This window comes from Serinus canaria, chromosome 1A (assembly GCF_022539315.1).
Source record: "Serinus canaria isolate serCan28SL12 chromosome 1A, serCan2020, whole genome shotgun sequence".
In the NCBI taxonomy this organism is placed as follows: domain Eukaryota; kingdom Metazoa; phylum Chordata; class Aves; order Passeriformes; family Fringillidae; genus Serinus; species Serinus canaria.
The window spans coordinates 35122840-35141439 of record NC_066314.1 but is presented as its reverse complement, the minus strand read 5'-3'; the positions used below and the strand labels follow the sequence as shown (position 1 = coordinate 35141439).

Here is an 18600-nt window from a genome sequence, read left to right as displayed (position 1 = left end):
TTTCTGCTGCTCAAGCAGCTCTCATGTTCCAAGCTAGTTCAGCATTTCAAAGTTGTTTCATAGCAAGGAGTCCCAAGTTCTCTAAGAGGTGGCTTTCTTCATCCCCTTCCACTTTCTCAAGCCTCTTTATGCTTTACACATCACTGTTTTGAAGATGTTTGCAAAAGAATCTTAACTCTAAGCTACCACCAATCTCCTCTGTATGCCTCACGTTTCCTGCAGACAGAAGCTATGTAAGCTCACTTGGCAGACAAACTATACACTACTTGCCTCAGCAACTGTGAATGACAGGTCTTCTGTGGATCATCACAAGCCAAGCAGAGAGAAGAGGAAAAGTTTCAACCCTCTTTTTCTACATAAAGATACATATTCCCAAGGGATTCATCTTTCTGCTCTCTTGGGGCCTATTAACTTTAATATACTCATTGCTATGCTGTCCACAAGAGATGTAATATTTTTAAGTAGGAAAGTTAATACAGTCTATTTCCTAATTCTCCGCCTATTAAAGCCTTTTTTTTTTTAAGTGATTGTCAGGGTCAGCAGGTGATTGCAAAGCTATTTTAGAATGGCTCATATTAACTGTCTAAATTTCCACTTCAGACCTAATGGTCTTGGCTCAAGAATAAACATTCAACAGCCCCAGAGGAAGTTAAATAAGAACACAAGTACAAACCACTACTCCACATTCTGCAGTTATAACAAGAGACCACAATAAAGATCGAATACAACCTGAGCCTGGCATGATAGGAGACTTCCAAAGAAAGGCAGAATGCTACTACTACCTCTGCTGGTGCTTACTGCAGAAAGGTTGTAAAGTCAAAGTATTGTGGGCTGAAATAAATCATGATATTCCCCATGATCACTCTGTTCTTTTACTTAAGAGCTGCATATTTAACATTTTAAACATATAGAATTGCTAAGGAATAAAAAACTAAGGTTAATGATGAGAAGAAAAGCAAGTTTGGGCATCATTCCCTTTCACACACAGAATCACACAGAATGACTAGGCTGGAAGATACCTTCAAGACCATCAAGTCCAACCCATGCCCTAAACACCTTAAGTAAACCATGGCACTAAGTGCCATATCCAGTCTTTTTTTGAACACATCCAGGGATGGTGGCTCCACCACATCCCCAGGCAAGCCATTCCAATATTTTATCACTCTTTCTGTGAAAAACTTCTTCCTAAAATCCAACCTATATTTCCCCTGATGCAACCTGAGACAGTGTCCTCTCGTTCTTACCGTTGTTGCCTGGAGAAAAAGACCCACCCCCACCTGACTGTTCATCCCCCAATCCTGTTAGTATAATTTCAGTAAGAAATTGAGCGAAGAATGAGAAGAATTATTCATTTAGTCTCGTGAGAGGAAAAAAAACCCTAATGTATGTAATCTCTGATGCAGCAGTAGCCAAAAATCTATTTATGAATGCATATGCATTCAGGTATTGACTTTGAATGAAGCAGTACAATTTACATTGACATTCCCACATGAAGATTTGGGCTTCTACCTGAAAAACAGACTTCCAACTATCAGACAAAAAAACTAAAACTATCAAACTTTCTCATCAAGTATAAATCAGTTTCCCTTTTCCTCATGGTATTTAAAGTGCAACAATGAAGTTACAACAACATTATCAAATTTCAAACATATAGGAACACTTTTCAGTAAAACAAAACACAGCATGATGTTATTTATTGTTCAACAACGGTCTGTGATTTATTTAGCCAGGGGATTGAAGAGCTACAAGAAACGCATGTGGTATGCAAATTATTCAGTAGGTGCACTTTCTTTGAAATTATTCTATAGGAATCCATTTCCCCTCTTCTTCCTCCACCTTTTATTTCCTCCACCTTTTATTCCCTTCTACCTTTAATAACTGAGGTACAGCTTGCCATCCTGAGGATATGAACTCTTAACTGAGGTTCCAAGCTGTGACTACCAAACTATCACCACACTTGTGAAAAGGGAGGTGAGAGGGAAAAAAGTGTGGGTACTCCCAGAGGTAAATGCTAATAACCACCTTTTGCTTCTTATCCTCTCCCCCACCCACTCATTTCAAAAAAATAAAAATATTAGTCTTCTTCTGTCCCACATTGCCACACAGCACCACTGCATGCTGCGAAACAAAATGCATTACTAAACATTTTTCATGATAATCCACTGTGGGATAACTTTTCAACAAACTTTAGGTCATTTACCCTTCAAAGAGAAACATAATCCGCTTTCAAATTATGCTGTTCCAAATACAAAGGTAACATGCTCAGTTCTCATTTCTAACTGCTCTTGCTAGGTCTCAACAGCGTGCAGCAGCCAGAAAGCTGCCAGGCAGGAGCAGCAGAGGATCTCCTAGGGGTACCATTCAGTGGAAACAGGCCAACAGAGCTGGTTCTCTGGCACCTGTCTCCACCCAAGTGCATGAGAGACGTGCCAGGGGATGGGGCCACGTGCTGAGCTCAAGCAGTTGGACAGCCACAGCAACCACTATGAGCTGGAATAACTTGAGAATCATAGCATTGCCTACAAGGCAGTCAATCAGCCTCATTATTTCCACTGCAGCAGTTTGCCCTGTGCAAACAGCACACCTGGAGAATAGCAGGAAAGGACATGTGAAGCCATGGAGGCTAGACCCTGGAAAAGCACATTTACAGATTCATAGAATATGCTGAATTGGAAGGGATCCATCAGGATCCTCAAGTCCAACTCCTGGCCCTGCACAGCACCATCTCCAAGAATCACTCCATGTGCCTGAAAGCCTTGTCCAAATGCTTCTTGAACTCTTGACAGGTTTGGTGCTATGACCACTTCCCTGGGGAGCCTGTTCCAGTGTTCAAGCACATTCTGGGGAAAAAACCTTTTCCTGATATCCAGCCTAAATCTCCGGCTCAGCTTCATGCTCAAGTCCTGTCACTGGTCACAAGACTGAAGAGATCCATACATGCCCCTCTGCTTCCCCTCACGAGAATGCTGAAGACACAATGAGATATCTCTTCAGTCTCCTCCAGGCTGAACAGACCCAGTGACCTCAGCCACTCCTCACAAGGGTTCTCCTCAAGGCCCTTCACCAACCTCATGGCTCTTCTTTGGACACTCTCTAATACTTTAATATCTTTTTTATATTGTGGCACCCAAACCTGACCCCAGCACTTGAGGTGAGGCTGCCTCAGAGCAGAGCAGAGCAAGACAATCCCCTCCCTTGCCGAGCTGGTGAGGCTGGGCCTGATGCACCCCAGGACAAGGCTGGCCTCTCCTGGCTGTCAGGGCACTGCTGACTTATGTTCAACTTGACATCAACCAGGATCCTGAAGTCACTTTCTGTAGCACTGCTCTCCAGCATCTCATTCCATTCCAGAACTCGATTTAAAAAAAGCTTGCAAAAATGGTACCAGAAGTGTGAAAGCACCCCACCATAAGAGCAAAGGAGTTCTGTCAACCCTACAATACCTTAGAAGAAAATTGAATTGACTAGGTATTCTATTAGTAAAAATGGGGGTAAATACCATAAACCTTCAGGCAGCAAAAAAGCAGGGACAAAGGCAAAAAACAAGGTGGCATTTGTGCAGGTTTTCTAACACAAAAACAACAGGTCAAGGCAAGCCTAAAAGGTGAACATTACAGATACCTGACCGTCCTCAAAAAGGAGGCTTGGACCAGCCACAGGCATGAGTCTCCAAAATAAGAGGTTACTTTCTTACCACTGGCTATAAAAACTGGGAACAAACAGGCTACATTTCTCCTCCCTGTAAGAAAAATACAATTAAAATTTACCTGAACACTGGAGGAGACATTGGTCTATAAATATATAAAAGCACACATCACTCTCCTCCATCAAGAAATACTGTATCTATCACTCAACTAGATGTCAGCTAAGTCTGTAATCCATTTTCACTGCACAGAGCACAGTTACTACAGTAGGGACACAGGAAAGTACTGGCTTGACTGACAGATGTTCAGGCTGGTGCAGCAATGTGTTCACCTTTACGTTGTTCTGGAGTGAGATACCTCTACAGATTATTTGGCACATCACTTTTGCTTTTATAGCAAGAGCAGGACTCTTACAGAAAGACACTAATAGACTCTTGCTACTTCCTTGGATGTCAGAGAGCAGTATTCATGTTGATGCCAAGGACAGACCAATAAGTTAATGAAATAAAATATGGCAGCACAACATATGAAGCATAAGGGGACATGAAACAACACAGTACAGAAAGCAGAGGGCAGCTTGAGTGTTCAGTCTTGACTATGAGTTGCATTGTCATAGCACATAGTACTAAGCATATGTTCATTACCACATGAAAGGGAAGTCTTCTCTTACATCTCCCTTCTTCCCTTGCTTGTAATGTGGGAAGTAGGAGGAACTGCAGGCACTTCACTATACCCTCCTCTGGCAAATGGCAAGAAAGGAGTGGAAATACTAAGTCTCAGACCTTTCCTTTCTTTCATTAGCCAGCAGAGACCCCAGATGAAGCACTACAGGCTGAACTGCTCTTGAATGTACAGAATTACAATTAGGAAGCTGTTCTGACAACCATCAGGCCAGGAATCATGTGCTGCCTTTCCCGCCCCACTATAATTTCAAGCAAGCCATAAACCTACAAAATAGCCACAAATTGAGAAACTGATTTGTGCTTTTTGACCGTCTTCTTGCTACTATATACAAAGTACACCACTGCCCCCAGATACTGACAGGTGATCTTCCTAGACTAAAACAAAACAAAACAATGCTTCCAAACTAGAGTCTTTCAATTCAATAGCATTATTTGCAGGGTGCACCTGGACACTGACATCAGTAAAACAAATATCACATTTAAATACAGCATGTACTACAAGTGCTGACAGAGAGCAATTTTTAAAGGAGTAAGCACAATAAATGTACAGTGTTTTCCTAGTGCATTCGACTTGCAAATTCAACCAGAAATCAATAACAATGGATTGCAAGTTTGCAATTTATGTTTTTAACAAATTCCCTGGCATACTCAGTTTAGCATGGATGCTGATCACATAGGTTTTTGTTTGTTTGTAGCATGTTTTGTAGCTAAAGTATTTAAAAATTAATAAACTAGAAGTTATTTTCAATATACAAATCTGAAACAGAATGGGTAAATAAATATTGATGCAGCGAATGTGAAAAAGCTACAATTTATTTGGATTCCTATTGTATCATAATACAGCTTCCCTTAAAGTAATGCACACTAGTAAGCAGTGAACTGAGTAAAAGATACTTGCAGAATCAGCCTGTTGTTACTACAGAGAAAATTTCACACTCACAAAAGAAAGCACAAACACACTTATCTATATCCATGTGTGCTTTTCTAATTCAACGTAACTGCATACTTCCCAATACACTCTTTCTAACATGCATTCTATTTTTAACTGTTTGATGAAAGCTGTTCTGAAGACAGCAAGTGTGGGACATTAGTAGGAAGAAGAAAAAACGAATGTGCATCACTGTAAGATTCACGGACATATAAGGATTAAATATTATAAGTCTGCATTGTACCAGGCTTCAGAAATATGTCTGGTGTTGCCTGTGTTAGCTGTTACCTGTTTATCAGATAAACGTGTGGCCTCCCAGTGGTAAGTGATGGGCTAACAAAAGTTACTTTGCAGAGCTTCAAAAGTAGAGCACAACTCTGGAGCTGGACTTAAATTCAGGCTGCAGAGGAAGAAAATTTTAATTGAAGACAAGTTCTACTTTTGATAGCATGACCATTCTGCTGTAACCAATATGCTCACCCAGAGAGAATTATCTCACGTATAATTGCTTCAATACCGATGAATAAATAACTGATGAAGAGACTTTGCTGGCAATTACTACCATCAGCTGAAGAGAGGGCCTAAGGAAGAGCCTCAGGCCTTTAACCCAGGTAGTCATTAGCCAACAGAAATTGTCTGGTCTTGAGGTCATTCTTGCTATTAGACAAAAGCATTGCTACATTTTTCAAATACAAAATAATTTTACAAAAGCTACTGACCAAAATTGCATAGTAAGTGCATAGTTATTTTAAACAAGACTGATATTTTCAGTTTTTTTCTAGCGACTAGCAAATGACAAAACTCACTGGGAAAAAAGTTATTTTGCTGATCAACATGGGGTTTTTTCTTTTTCTTAGACTATTACTGAAAGTCAGCTCTTTAGTCTCCTCAGACTGATCACCACACTTCAGGTGAGGGAATGCCCAACACAGCTGTCCAGCTGGAAGCACTGTACTATATCCAGTCATCTTGTCTTAAGGGCATGAATAAAATCATGGTCCCGTGCTGGAACTAAATGAACATGAGCTGCTGGACATGTACTGATCCTGACCTAAATCTGCTTATGTAACTCTGTTCACTGGCTCTTCCTGGAAAAAATAATTTTTCACTTTTGCAGAATCAAGCAATTATTACTACACAGATCCCATTCTTGAGACCACTAGATCTTTTTTAGTTATATTAGTCAAACTGAGTGAGCCCCCCAGACACATGCCTGAGAAAATTCAATACCTCTATACATGCTCTCTGCAAGGCAGAAAGCACTACAGAAACACTAATTATCTTACTTTCCTTTAGCCAGATTATTAGAGCTCCTCCTCATTGGCCAGGGTAAATGTACTGTACAGCTTGTGAACATTAATTACATCTTAGATAAAGCAGTATCAAAACAAAAGCAGTGCAATAAAGGTTGACTTTATTCTGGTGTAATTCTAATCGTAAGATCTTTCTTAGCCTTAGGATCTTTGTATCATGACAAAGTAGTCAAAATTGATGGCACTGCAATAACACTTAATACAGCTGAAACCAAGATGCACCTGGTCACAAAGATCTCTTTAAAAAGGAACGTGCCTGGGTTCAGACAGTGGAGGTCCTACCCTGAGCAGCTGACCCAGCTGTGGTCAGGCACACACTTCCAGTCCTGCAAAATGTGCTGACACTACTTTGGAATAGAAGCAGGGGTAGGAAAAGTGAAACCACGCAAAATTCTTCTTTGGGTACTGTCTTCCTTCAGCATTTCTCCTCCCACTCACCACCACTCAGCTAGATAGCCACTTTCTTTCGCAGCTGCTCATTCCCATCTGCTCTGGTACTGTCTGCACTTGTCTCTTTAGCCCCTGCACCCACAATTGCTCTTGACTTCACTTCTTTCCATACACTTTCTTTTTCTGTTTTTAGCAGATACTCCCCCTGACAAGAGAAACACTTTAGTGTTGCCAGTTGACATTTTATTTCCATACCTATCTCCACACCCCATCCACAGCAAAAGGAAGACTAGGAGAAGATTAATCTCCTGGAAACATCTTTGCCAGCCATACATTCATCTCCACTGATACATTATGTGCTTCCTCCTTCCACTAATTCAAAAAGAGAAAGAATTTACACAGGAAAAAAATTAATTAACTTATGAGACACTGAAAAGCCATGCAGGAAATAATGAGTTTTTCATGTTCACCTGACAAAGGAATGAGAAACAGAGGGTTTGGAATAGAAGTACTAATCCAAGCAGAGGAAAAAATAGTTTCCAACAATAGTTGGAAAAGGCCTGGTGGATTGAAAGCACAAATAAAGACACCAATGAAGGAAAGACACAGAGATAATGTGACAGACAATACAATCCAACCAGCAATATTTTGCTTTTAATAATAAATTCTTTAACAAAGAACATATGATGCATGATTAGGAAATGCAAAATAAGATGGCAAGCATGTGGAGGTAAGTGGAGTTTTCTGGATTATTGTACTGTGCAAAGATGACAGTATACAGATCCCATGATCTTCCCCAGCTGCAGCTAGTACAACTGCTAGAGCGATACACTGATCAGCTAAGCCTGCTTGCAAGGGCACCCCTCCTCCCTCAAAACAACATTACCTCAGGCATCACCCTGGTAGAACTACACTGCTCCCTAGTACATAGCAGCACAGATGACTGCACCACTGTCCTTTACACAGGAATAAAATCCCTGCCTAAAGACAAAGGCAGTTGCAGAGATTTTCTGTAATCCCAGCTGACTCTGAGCAACATATTATATACCTGTAATACATATAAAAAGTCAGGTCTGCTTTTAAATTACCTAATCTAGAAGGGATTTGGACCAGACCCACATGGACTAAAGAGTTATGCTTGTGATAATGATTCACATCCACTATAGGATAGGATGCTCCTAAAAAAAACCTGCTTGTCTTACTTGCCTTTTTCCAATTAATTTTAGTGTATGAAATACAAAACATCTTCATGCAAGAATTATATACGCTATAGCCACATAAGTATTTTGATTGGCTACCTAAGCTTTCCAAAAGGCAGTTTCTATTTAAAACGTGACTTGTATTGAATGTCATGCTTAAGTTTAAACTAATTTGGAGGTCAGTCTCATTCTTCAAGAAAAAATGAAAAGTTGACATTTAAGCAATTTTGACAAAAAAATCTGCTTTTCATCTCACAGCTGGTTCTATTCCTCAGAGTTTATCTTCCTTTGACCACAGTACTTTATTAATACTGGTCAGCTGGAAGAGAAGTGAGATTATAATCATTATCACGCTGTCAAAATTTGAAAGGACTCCCAAAATGTTTTGTAAACCACAACGAGGTTCACAGAACTGCCAAAAGAAAAGCAGAAGTATAGGCAAGCTGGAGCCTTTCAGGTGTCTACTAACAAATATAATACACACTGCATTAATTAAAATGAAGATTCACCAATATAAGAAACAGCCAATCAAGATGCTTCAGCCAAAGGTTTGGGTAATTTTCATGAAAATCCATTCATTTTTAGAAGCAAATTTACTTTTATTATACATTTAACTTAACCGCCATGGATATGGGGGTAACTGTATTTCAGTAAAAAGTGGCTTTGAAGGAAACTAAGAAATTTGAAACTCCATGTGCAAGGATTCCAATCATTTCAAATTCACTCAGTAGCGTCCACGAACTCCTGGCATTGCAATATAAAAGACTCAAAAAGATGGATTACCTCAGCAATTCATCTGAAAGAATGCAGCTCGGAACTGAAGTACTTGCGGTGAGTTCATACCTTAAAACACACTCTTTCAACAAAACTGAACCATGATAAAAGATGATCAGATCCCAAATGGAACTGAAAAATAGCAAGATATATTTAACCAATAACCCAGCGCAAACTACTTCAGTATTCCTGGGCGTTAACGCACCTCTGTGATAAGGGCTTTATAAAAAAACAAGAACTAGAAGTGTAGACTAACCAAACAATTTTATAGGATAACAGACTATCTCAATTTATGTAGGATTTTGGTCTCCAAGTTTTCACAAAGATAAACCTATTAATTTTTGTAATTGTCAGCAAAGTTCTGTCCAGTGGTACAAGCTGGTCGGATATACACATGTATCTCCTACATGTGCTGAACCAATAGACACAAGCATAACTATAAGGCTCTTGTAATCAAAAATTCCTAACAAAAGAATGCTTGGATTTTCTGTTCAGATTCCAGGTAAATCAAAAGTCTTGAGAACAGTTTTGAAAAAAAGCACAAGAACAGCAGAAAGCTATCAACTGTTGTCTACAAGACGTAAGTGGGCTTTTGTTTTCAAGGCATTAAATATATTCAAGCAGCAAAAGTCTACAGGATATGAGCTCTAAACAATATTACAATAAAATGAGTTACAGAGGAAGTAGGTTGCCTGTTTCAAATTGGTGGTCCTGAGTTCCATCCCCAGCCTTTCAAATATTTGGTTATGCCAATAGCGGTGATAGGACAAGGAGTAACAGTTTCAAAACAAAAGGGGGCAGGTTTAAATTAGGTGTTATGAAGAAATTCTTTACTTTGAGGGTGGCAAGATACCAGAACAGGCTGCTCAGAAAAGCTGTGGATGACCCATCCCTGGAAGTTCTCAAGGCTACGTTTGACGTGGTTTTTGAGCAACCTGGTCTAGTGGAAGGTCTGCTTGCCGGTGGCAGGAGGGTTCAGAACTAGATGGTCTTTATGGTCCCTTTCAACCCCAACTGTTCTATGATCCTATGACTATTACATAAGTCTCAGCAGTTCCCATATCATTATAGGTTAAAGCACCTCGAGACAGCCACTTCCTAGTCATACTTCCTCCTTGTGTAGTGCCAGAGACTACTGTCACAGTCTGCTGGTCATGGCAGAAAAGGGCTGAAGAAAGGCCCCTAGTATCCTACCCAACTGTTCCAATAACAAAAACAAGACTCATTTGTCAATCCCTTCAGGACAGCCTAAATGAGATATGCCAGTGCTTCCTGGGTCTACCTTACATCAGCACAGCCTCGAATCTATGCTGGGACTCTGGTAGCAGAACAAAAAGCCAGATCAGTGAACTGTTTTGGCTGAAAACTCACCACATTTTTACTTATTTTTCAGGTCAGTTTTCAGCCAGATCATATGGCTGTACAGAGCTGCTGGCTGGCACAAGAAGGCCAAGGACACCTTTGGCTCAGAGAAGGTAGATCAGCTCCCTCCATTGCAGCACAATGCTCAGGCTGGCTCAAATTGTTTAAGGAGATGTTTCCTGATATGAACAGTCTGCAGCCCTTCCTCAAGCCCCCAGGCTACAGCACAAAGTCATACAGCATTTGCCAGGGTATAAGGTGAACACTCCTTTGCTCAGGCTCACAGCTCAAACTGTTGTCTGGTCCTCTACTTCCAGAACTGGCTCTGTTTTGTTGCTCACAGTAACTAAGTAGGAAGGCTTTCTCTGTATGTTCACCTGAAAAATCAAGATGACAGCGCTGTAAAATATTCTATTAAGCTAACAGCATTTCCCATATATGTTTTGGCTTGTTATACAGTTCTAAGTTTGATATTTGTACACAAAACCAAAACTGACATAAATAAATAAAGGATTTTCTCTCGTTTTTTTTTCAAGGTGTAACTCCTGGAATCATGCCATATTTGCAAAAAACACCTTCAGAAACTTAGGGCTTCCATCAACCTCAGGAAGTGGATAGGTTTTAAAGTCCTGCTCCTGGGCAAAAGATCTAAGAGAGAAATTGCTATATCAGCCTCCTGAGCTAGCATAGAGCACACCAGGGGACATGTCAGTACTGAAGGAAGGAGACTGGAAACCTTACCAGTATCACCACTTTAATAATCTCATGAACACTGGTAATTAAAAGGCTACAGGAAAAACAAGAAAAGACTTCCCAAGAAAAAGAAAGCGTAGTTTAACAGCATATTTTAAAGTTTAAAATTTCATCAGATAATCACACCTACTAAGCTAACTATTTACAAAAGGCACAAGACAAACTAAAAAATCAGACAAACCTCCAGGAAAGGTCCCAAACAATACCCACAATCATTAAACAGACCAGCAAATTTTAAAAATAGAAATCAAGAAAATATATATTTGCTGGTACAATCCCTTTACAAAACCTGAGGGTTTTCAAAGTAATGAAATGTTTTTGGTACATTAGAAATACTTACAACTACTCCACTCTTGGTGACAGTTTCCCGGTATGTAAAATTGCACACTGCCCAAGCCAGGTAATAGGTGGACATGAGAGGGGTCTGTGAAAAGTGATCTGTAACCCATCCATCTTCTTCAAAAACAGAAGTTTCTACTGGCATGTTGGACAAAGATAAGTAAGTCGCTTGATGTCTGATGCTGATTTTGAATGTGGCCTTGTAGATGGGCTCGTCAAAGCAAGGAAAGGCTTTTCTGGCATGAGTAGGAGAAAACTGCGTAACACCAAGAAACCTAGAAAAACAGAAAAAAATTTTAAAATTTATTACTAATTGTGCCTAGCACGTGATTCACAGACATTCCAAATCAGACACTGCTCGACCACTGTAGTTTAAAGCAGGAAATAATTACAACTGGAATACACAAAATATATGGTGTTTGAACACTGCTTGATCATTTTCTTACTACCTCTACTGCAATGCAATAGATACAAATTAATAAATTTCCTACAAATCTGTAGGCACCATACTAACACTAAAGAATCAACCCTCGCCTTGCATCAAACTTCAGGTTCTCACAGTATTGTTCATCAATATGTGGGGAAAAAAGCAAGCCACTGTTGGTTACACAATGCAAAACAAGCACACTCAGTTCAAACCAGGATTTAAGAGCCTTCAGGGAATTCACTGTGCCCTGAGACACTGACAGGGTGCTTTACCTTTCTTTGGGCATGAGAACTTACAGTCACTCAGCACACTCAGGAGGGTCATTGTTTTCCACAGCTGATTACTTCTCTACCAGCTGCATGCAGGTCTGGGACACTGTACTATATAGCACTGCTGTGTCTGTGCACCTCCAAAGAAAACCAATCTGTGAGCTTTGCAGAATCACAAACGCAAGCAAATGATTAAACCAGCACAAAGGATTTCACCATTCTTCTAAACATGCTTTTCATTTCTGGTGTATTTTATAGAAAGCAAATCCATGTTCTCAGTTAATGGGTCAAATTTAGGAAAGATCTCTGAAGGAGGTAAAGGTATTTATTAAGCACGTATGGAAAGAATGGGAAGGCTTTAGCTTGACAACAAAACCTGTAAGTGTTTTCTTAGCAACTAAATAAACTTTGATCCAGATACAGAATAGGAAGCTTTCTGGATGGAGACATGTATTTACACATTTGGTAAAAACTCCTGGTCCTTCTGCAGAAACAAGAAGCTAAACTTAAAAGGTTGAATTATGGAGTTTGGTAAGAGTATTTTCTGGAGGCACATAAATGAGACAATTACCATGGGCTAGCCATGTAAATGTGAAGGTAGCATGTATCTAGGCTTTTTGATTCATGTCTCACCTTCCAAGGTTTCATCTGTGGAAATAACTGTGCAATTTTAGACACCAGGCAAACATTTATCAACATTTTAGAGGCTGACTAATCATCTGTTATTCCTCTGAGGGAAAAGGATGGGTGGATAGCTTTGATGTAATGAAAATGGTGGCACCTACTATTAATCAGTATATAACCATTAATCTGCAATATGATACTCTAGCATTGACAGAGCAAAAAACATATGTACCCCGCAGGGAAGTAAAAGTATCTAATTAACTTTTTCTAAAACTTTTTGGATTTACACATATTTTGGAGGCACTGAAGCAATAATTTTATTGAAACATTACACCTTAGTCTTGCTATAGTGTCTGATAGAACTAGATATATTTTTTCAATAAGGGTAACATCTTTAAAACTTGAAAAAATTTTCCACCACTGAAGTAGTTACCATTGGTCTTCTTTCTAAAATAAAAAGCTTTTTTTGGCTAATTATTGAAGGAATTCACATTTTCCTTGCCTCATTACAAAACATGGATTATTAAAACCAGCATTTTGGATAAGAATGCTAAATCTAAGGTAAAAAGTTGGTACCCGCTATCCTGTGTTAATCCAAAAAACTCTCATATCAGTGGATTTGCACTACTGCAACAAAGCCAAATCAGCCAATTAAATGAAGCAAAGCAACTTAATTTATATGCAAAGTATTTCAAGTGGACCTGATTCTGCATTCTAGGCACACTCTAAATAGCTACAGACATCAACAGAAGCTTCAAGTGAGCATGGAAAACTTTACTGGCCTGTTATTATTAAAGCAAGAATGGTGAACTTTCCTCTGCAATTAACAATTTTAATGAGCTCCAACACACACGTAAATGCATACTTAGGAAATATTGGTCATACTGTGATACCCTCTAAATAAGGAAATTTTCCCTTGTCCCTTCTCCACATCTTTACCCCACTTCTCACAGATCTTATCAGTCATCTTTTAATACGTATTAAGCCACTGAAACAATCCCTTCAGCAGGATAATAAACCCTGGTAAACTCTTCATCTTCTGTGTTTTCACAGATAGACAGATATATCCACATAGATGTAACTGGGCAAACACAGGGCAGTCAATATTTCATACTAAAAATACACCAACTACCAGTAATAGTGATATCTATAACATGTGCATTACTATCTACTACTATAAACATTGATTTGCTTGTTGTGCCATAAAGCAAAACAAACAAAATCTTAAAACTACTTTAAAAAAACCTAACCATTTAAAGAAAACAAACAAACCCCAAATATTGTTTATCTATTTCCCTCTGTGTTCAAGTAAAACAAGCAGACTTCTACAGCATGCCAAAAGTGAAGGGCAGTTTGACTATTTCATCCTTCCCTCTACACACCTCTCTGGGTACCAACACTTTTACCTCCTGTTCCCAAAAATGTCACAAAAGGTTGTAGTTGAGGGAATGATGGGCTCACAGTCTGTCTTCTCAGAATACCCAGGGCAGTAACTTTCAGGTGTTTTTAATTCCATCCTGTCTATTAAAGGAAGATGTGTTTCCTCAATAACCTATTTTGACATCTTAGTTGTCACAAGTCTAAAGAATATGTCTTTGTTTTCTCTCTGTGACATAAGAATTTTTTTCCTTTTCACTTATACCAAACTTTGATGTTCATTTATATTATGCCTGCATACTCCTACAGTAGCTCTGTATTATATTTCTATTACTGTCAGTAAATTCTAGCACATAATGCAAAGCAAATTTGTAGCATATCACTTGCATTTTACATTTCAAGGAGAGTAGGAAAGATTTCAGTCAGAAAATAAATACTTTAACATAGCTTTTACATTTCAGGCTGATTTACAATGTTCACCTGTGAAGGCCAGAGAAACTAACTTTAGGGGAAAAAAACCATAAAGTGAAGGCATTAGTGTGTTTGTGACGCCTCACAGCAGAGTTATTTGCTCCTCATGTACAACAAAATGAAAAATGCTGGTGTGGACCCTTTTACAGCAAGTACTACTCCAATGAGGCTGATGTACTTTAATTGAATATAAAGATGTCAAAAAATCAAAGCCCTGCTGGAACAGCAAGGTCTCCCAGAGCATGCAAGTCTGTCTATCATAACAGAAGCTGTCCATATTTGAGGACTAAAAATGGTTATATGCATCACATTAAAAAATGAGTTATTAATCAGAATGCAAACTGTTACTGTAAGAGCACTCTCTGATCAAAAAAGTTCCCTGGTTTAGAAGGGGTATTATTCACTTTATACTATAGTGAGTCATTAAGCCTGTGACAGTTGAAAAGGAAGAACACTTTCTCTATTTAACACCTGAAACTACAACCATGAAATGACTACGGTTGTAAAAATGTTTTACTGAAAGAAATATAAGTGAGCTGGTGTAAAGGAAAAATATGCCACTGATTTCAATATAGCAATGCTACTTTATGTAAGGTATTTTGCCCACAACTATACTTAAGTGTATTAAAAACAAAGTAATTTATATCTGAAAAGTTACACACAGAGCACTGTGAAAAACATTTTACCATTGCCTACCACCCTGTGTCTTAAACTATCCTGATGACTGAAACAGTGAATAGATCTTTTTTTTGTTGGTGATGGTTTCTAAGTCTCAACTAGGGGATCAGTATTGAAGTATAGTACAGTAGCTCTGGAGAAATGTCACTGCCACACCTATTTGACAGTTCAATTATTCCTACACAAAGTCAAAGTACATGAGAATAATAACTGCTTAAATAACTTCTCAGATTTGTAAAGTGAATTATACCCCCTGCTGTTGACAGTTTTTTGTTTTCTGATTTGCCCATTTCAATAAAGGTCTGTAAGAACTTCCTATTACCCCAACCATTCAGTCAACCATGACAAAATGCATTTTATCCGCATCTTTTCTTACAACTGTGCTTTTTCAAATTTCCTTTTTATTTCACTCTGATGATAAAATTGCAAAAACTTAATTTCGATCCTGCTTGCGGTTCTAATATCAGGCTTTTGAAAATTGTCAGTAATCAGAGTAATGAAAATATGTTTTAATAAAAGGGCTTTAGACTTAATTGAGTTGGCGAGGATGCTTTTCATGTCTTAATATTTTTGCCCAGTTCTTCCAACAATAAAATCTTTGTTTCACTTAAATTGTTTCCACAATCTAAAACAGTAAGATTCTGTCACTGCACAGATATTTCAAGAAAGGACAGATTAAAAAGAATCAAATTCTAAAATTATAAACCATGCCAGAACTATCAAGAAGTCTACCCTTGCCTTTCTTTTCCATTACAAAGTTTCAATGTGGTTAGAAACCAGCTTCTTTAAAAAGAAAGCCTCTGTAACTGGCTAAACGGGGCCCTCCACAGTAACCCTGCCTACCACAACGAGGGCCTAGACAGGGACCCAGGGGACTTTAACTACATGAGTAAATACAGATCAAGACTGAATCTTGCTCTGCCCGCAAATGAATCAGGTTTCTCGGGTCACAGGGTGTAAATCTGCTGCGATCCACCTGTACTGTAAACGTATTCACCTTATGTGAAAACGCATCCCACCACGTTTTTTGCTTTACCAAATAGAATAAAAGCAAAACAGAAGTCTCGCTGCCCTCCACGCTCCTATTTCTAACCTGACAAGGCTCTGTCATACGAGGGCACACGGCAGCCGAAGAGAGTCTTTGTGTGAAACAGACCTGGAGCCTCTGCCCCGACAAGGACCTAGCGGACGGTCTGCTTCACTGGTAGCACCCTTGCAAGTTTACTCCTTGCCACCGTCCGCCCCCAAGCTGCGCTGGAACATCTCCTGACCCGGCGGCCGCTCCCCGCAACCCTCCCCGCGCAGGCGGGGCGTGCAGGCGGAGCGCTCCGCTCACCTGCCGGCGGCCCCGGCTAACCCCGGCCCGGCCTCCGCACGGCCCCAGCCCGCACCGCCCCGCAGCCCGCGGCAGCTCCGCCCGCCCCCGCTCGCTCCCGCGCAGTCCCGCAGCCTCGGCCGCCCTCCAGCCGCTCTCACAGCTGCCTCACGACACCGGCCGGTGGCTTGGAGCGGGCAAGGGCTCGCGGTCCCCGAGAACCTCCGCATCTCTGCTCTGACAGCCGAGCCCTACGGAGATGACCAGAGAGAGGTGGGGGGAGATGCGAGGCCTTGGCGGCCGTTCCACCCCCGCCGCAGCCCCCTCCCCGGGCAGCCGGCCGAGCCCCGCACCCTTCGGCGAGACCGCCGGGGCCGAGCAGCGTGGAGCCAGCGGCATCACCCGCCTGGCGGCGCCGCGGCTGCCGGGTCCTAGCGCCGCCCTACCCGAAGTTGGCGCGGGGGCCGCCAACTTCGGACCGAGTTGGGTTTGAGGCGACGCGGCCCGTCCGCTACCTTCGCTCGCCGTGGAGGACGTAGGAGCTGCGGAAGAAGCCCAGCAGCTCGTTCTCGATGAGGGCGTTGTATATGATCTTAAGGTTGTAACTTTTCTGCACCTCCAGGCTGCGGTTGAGGACCACGACGAACATCTGGGTCTGGGGGTAGAAGAAGGTGCGGGCCACCTGCACACCACCGGCCAGCTTGTCCTCGGCCACGCGGACCGCCTCGATGTGCATGCGGTGGGCGTGCAGCACGATGTAGCGGCTGGCGTTACGCACCTCCAGCTGAACGTTCACCTCCCCGCTGAAGGTGAAGTTCTCCATGAAGGCGCTCAGCATCAGGTTGTAGTGCAGCGGCCGCAGGTGCCGCGGCAGCCGCGGCCGGGCCCAAGGCGGCAGCTCCTGCCGCCGCTGCCACTCCTCCTCCTCCTCCTCCTCCTCTTCCTCCGCCGCTTCCCCGCCCCGCGCCTCCTCCTCCGGCCGGCCGAGGGGTTGCCCCGCACCGGGTGGCTGCCGGGCTGTCCCCGAGAGGCTCCCGTTGCCGCCGGCCCGCGGCGGACCGTCGGCGGCGGCGCCGCACTCCTCGAAGCGGACGCTGAGCAGCACGGCGATCATGGTCACCGCCAGCAGCGCTAGGATGGAAACAGCGAAGCCCAGCACCAGGCGCTTGTGTACGGCGATGTGCCGCTCCGTGGTGCGGGGTCTTGGCCCCGCCGCTTCGGCCCAGGGTCCCGGCGGCAGCCCCCGACTGCCGTTCCGCAAGGCGGCCTCCTCCTCGATCATCATGGGGGTGACGGGCGGGCGCTTCTCCCGCTTCTCCTCCAGGGCCATCACGGCAGCGCCGCCCCCGCCTCCCGCGGGGCCGCCGCCACCCGAGGGGGCCCCGCAAGCATGGGAGACTCCGAGGCAGGGGGCCCTCGGCCCGCGTGGGACGTACGGTCTCTCACTTCCCAACGAGCCGCATCACCCTGGCCGCCGGGAGCCCCGCGGGGGAGCAGCCCTCGGGGCGGGGAAAGGGACGAGGTCGGGTCGGGTCGGGTCGGGTCAGGCAAGAGGTGGCGGACGCTCCCCGCCGTCCGGCCGCCGGGCCACGGCACGCAGGCAACTTGTGCGGCTTCTGCGGGGCACTTCAGCACATGCCGCCGAGCGCACCTCAGCGCCAGGGGGGAGGGCTCTGCTGCCCCGGCCCCCCGCTAGCGCCGCCGTCCGCAGGGAGCTCTCTTTCCCCCGCGTCTCGAGCCGCCGAGGCCGGGGTCGGGCTCCTCGCCCGGCCCCGGCAGCGCCCGAGCCATGCGCGCCCCGGGGCGCCGCCGCGCAGGTCGGCCCGTCCCCGCGGGGCTCGCCCGGCACCGGGGGCGGTGGCACCGGACAGCGGCGCGGGCCGGGCCCGTCCTCCTCTTCCTGATAGCGGGTCAGGCTCCTGGGAGTCGCTCCTCTTATTTTCCCTTTCGTGTCTCCTGCAGGTACAGAGCAATCTCCCGGCTGGCTCGAGCAGAGGCGGCTATATATAGGCACCGGGGAGAGGCGAGGGAAGGGAAGGGAAAGGATGGGAAGG

The 18600-nt window shown here is 43.0% G+C and overlaps 1 protein-coding gene across 1 annotated transcript in view; it reads right to left on the bottom strand.

The window, feature by feature from the left end:
* The window catches only part of TRHDE (thyrotropin releasing hormone degrading enzyme), a 205761-nt gene extending 187885 nt beyond the window's left edge, over positions 1 to 17876 (bottom strand). The window contains exons 1-2 of the mRNA XM_030238218.2: positions 17062 to 17876; positions 11387 to 11660 (exon numbers count right to left, since the gene is read on the bottom strand). Coding sequence (XP_030094078.1) covers positions 11387 to 11660; positions 17062 to 17876 — 1089 coding nt within the window. The remainder of the gene's footprint in view (positions 1 to 11386; positions 11661 to 17061) is intronic.
* Positions 17877 to 18600: the final 724 nt, after the last annotated feature.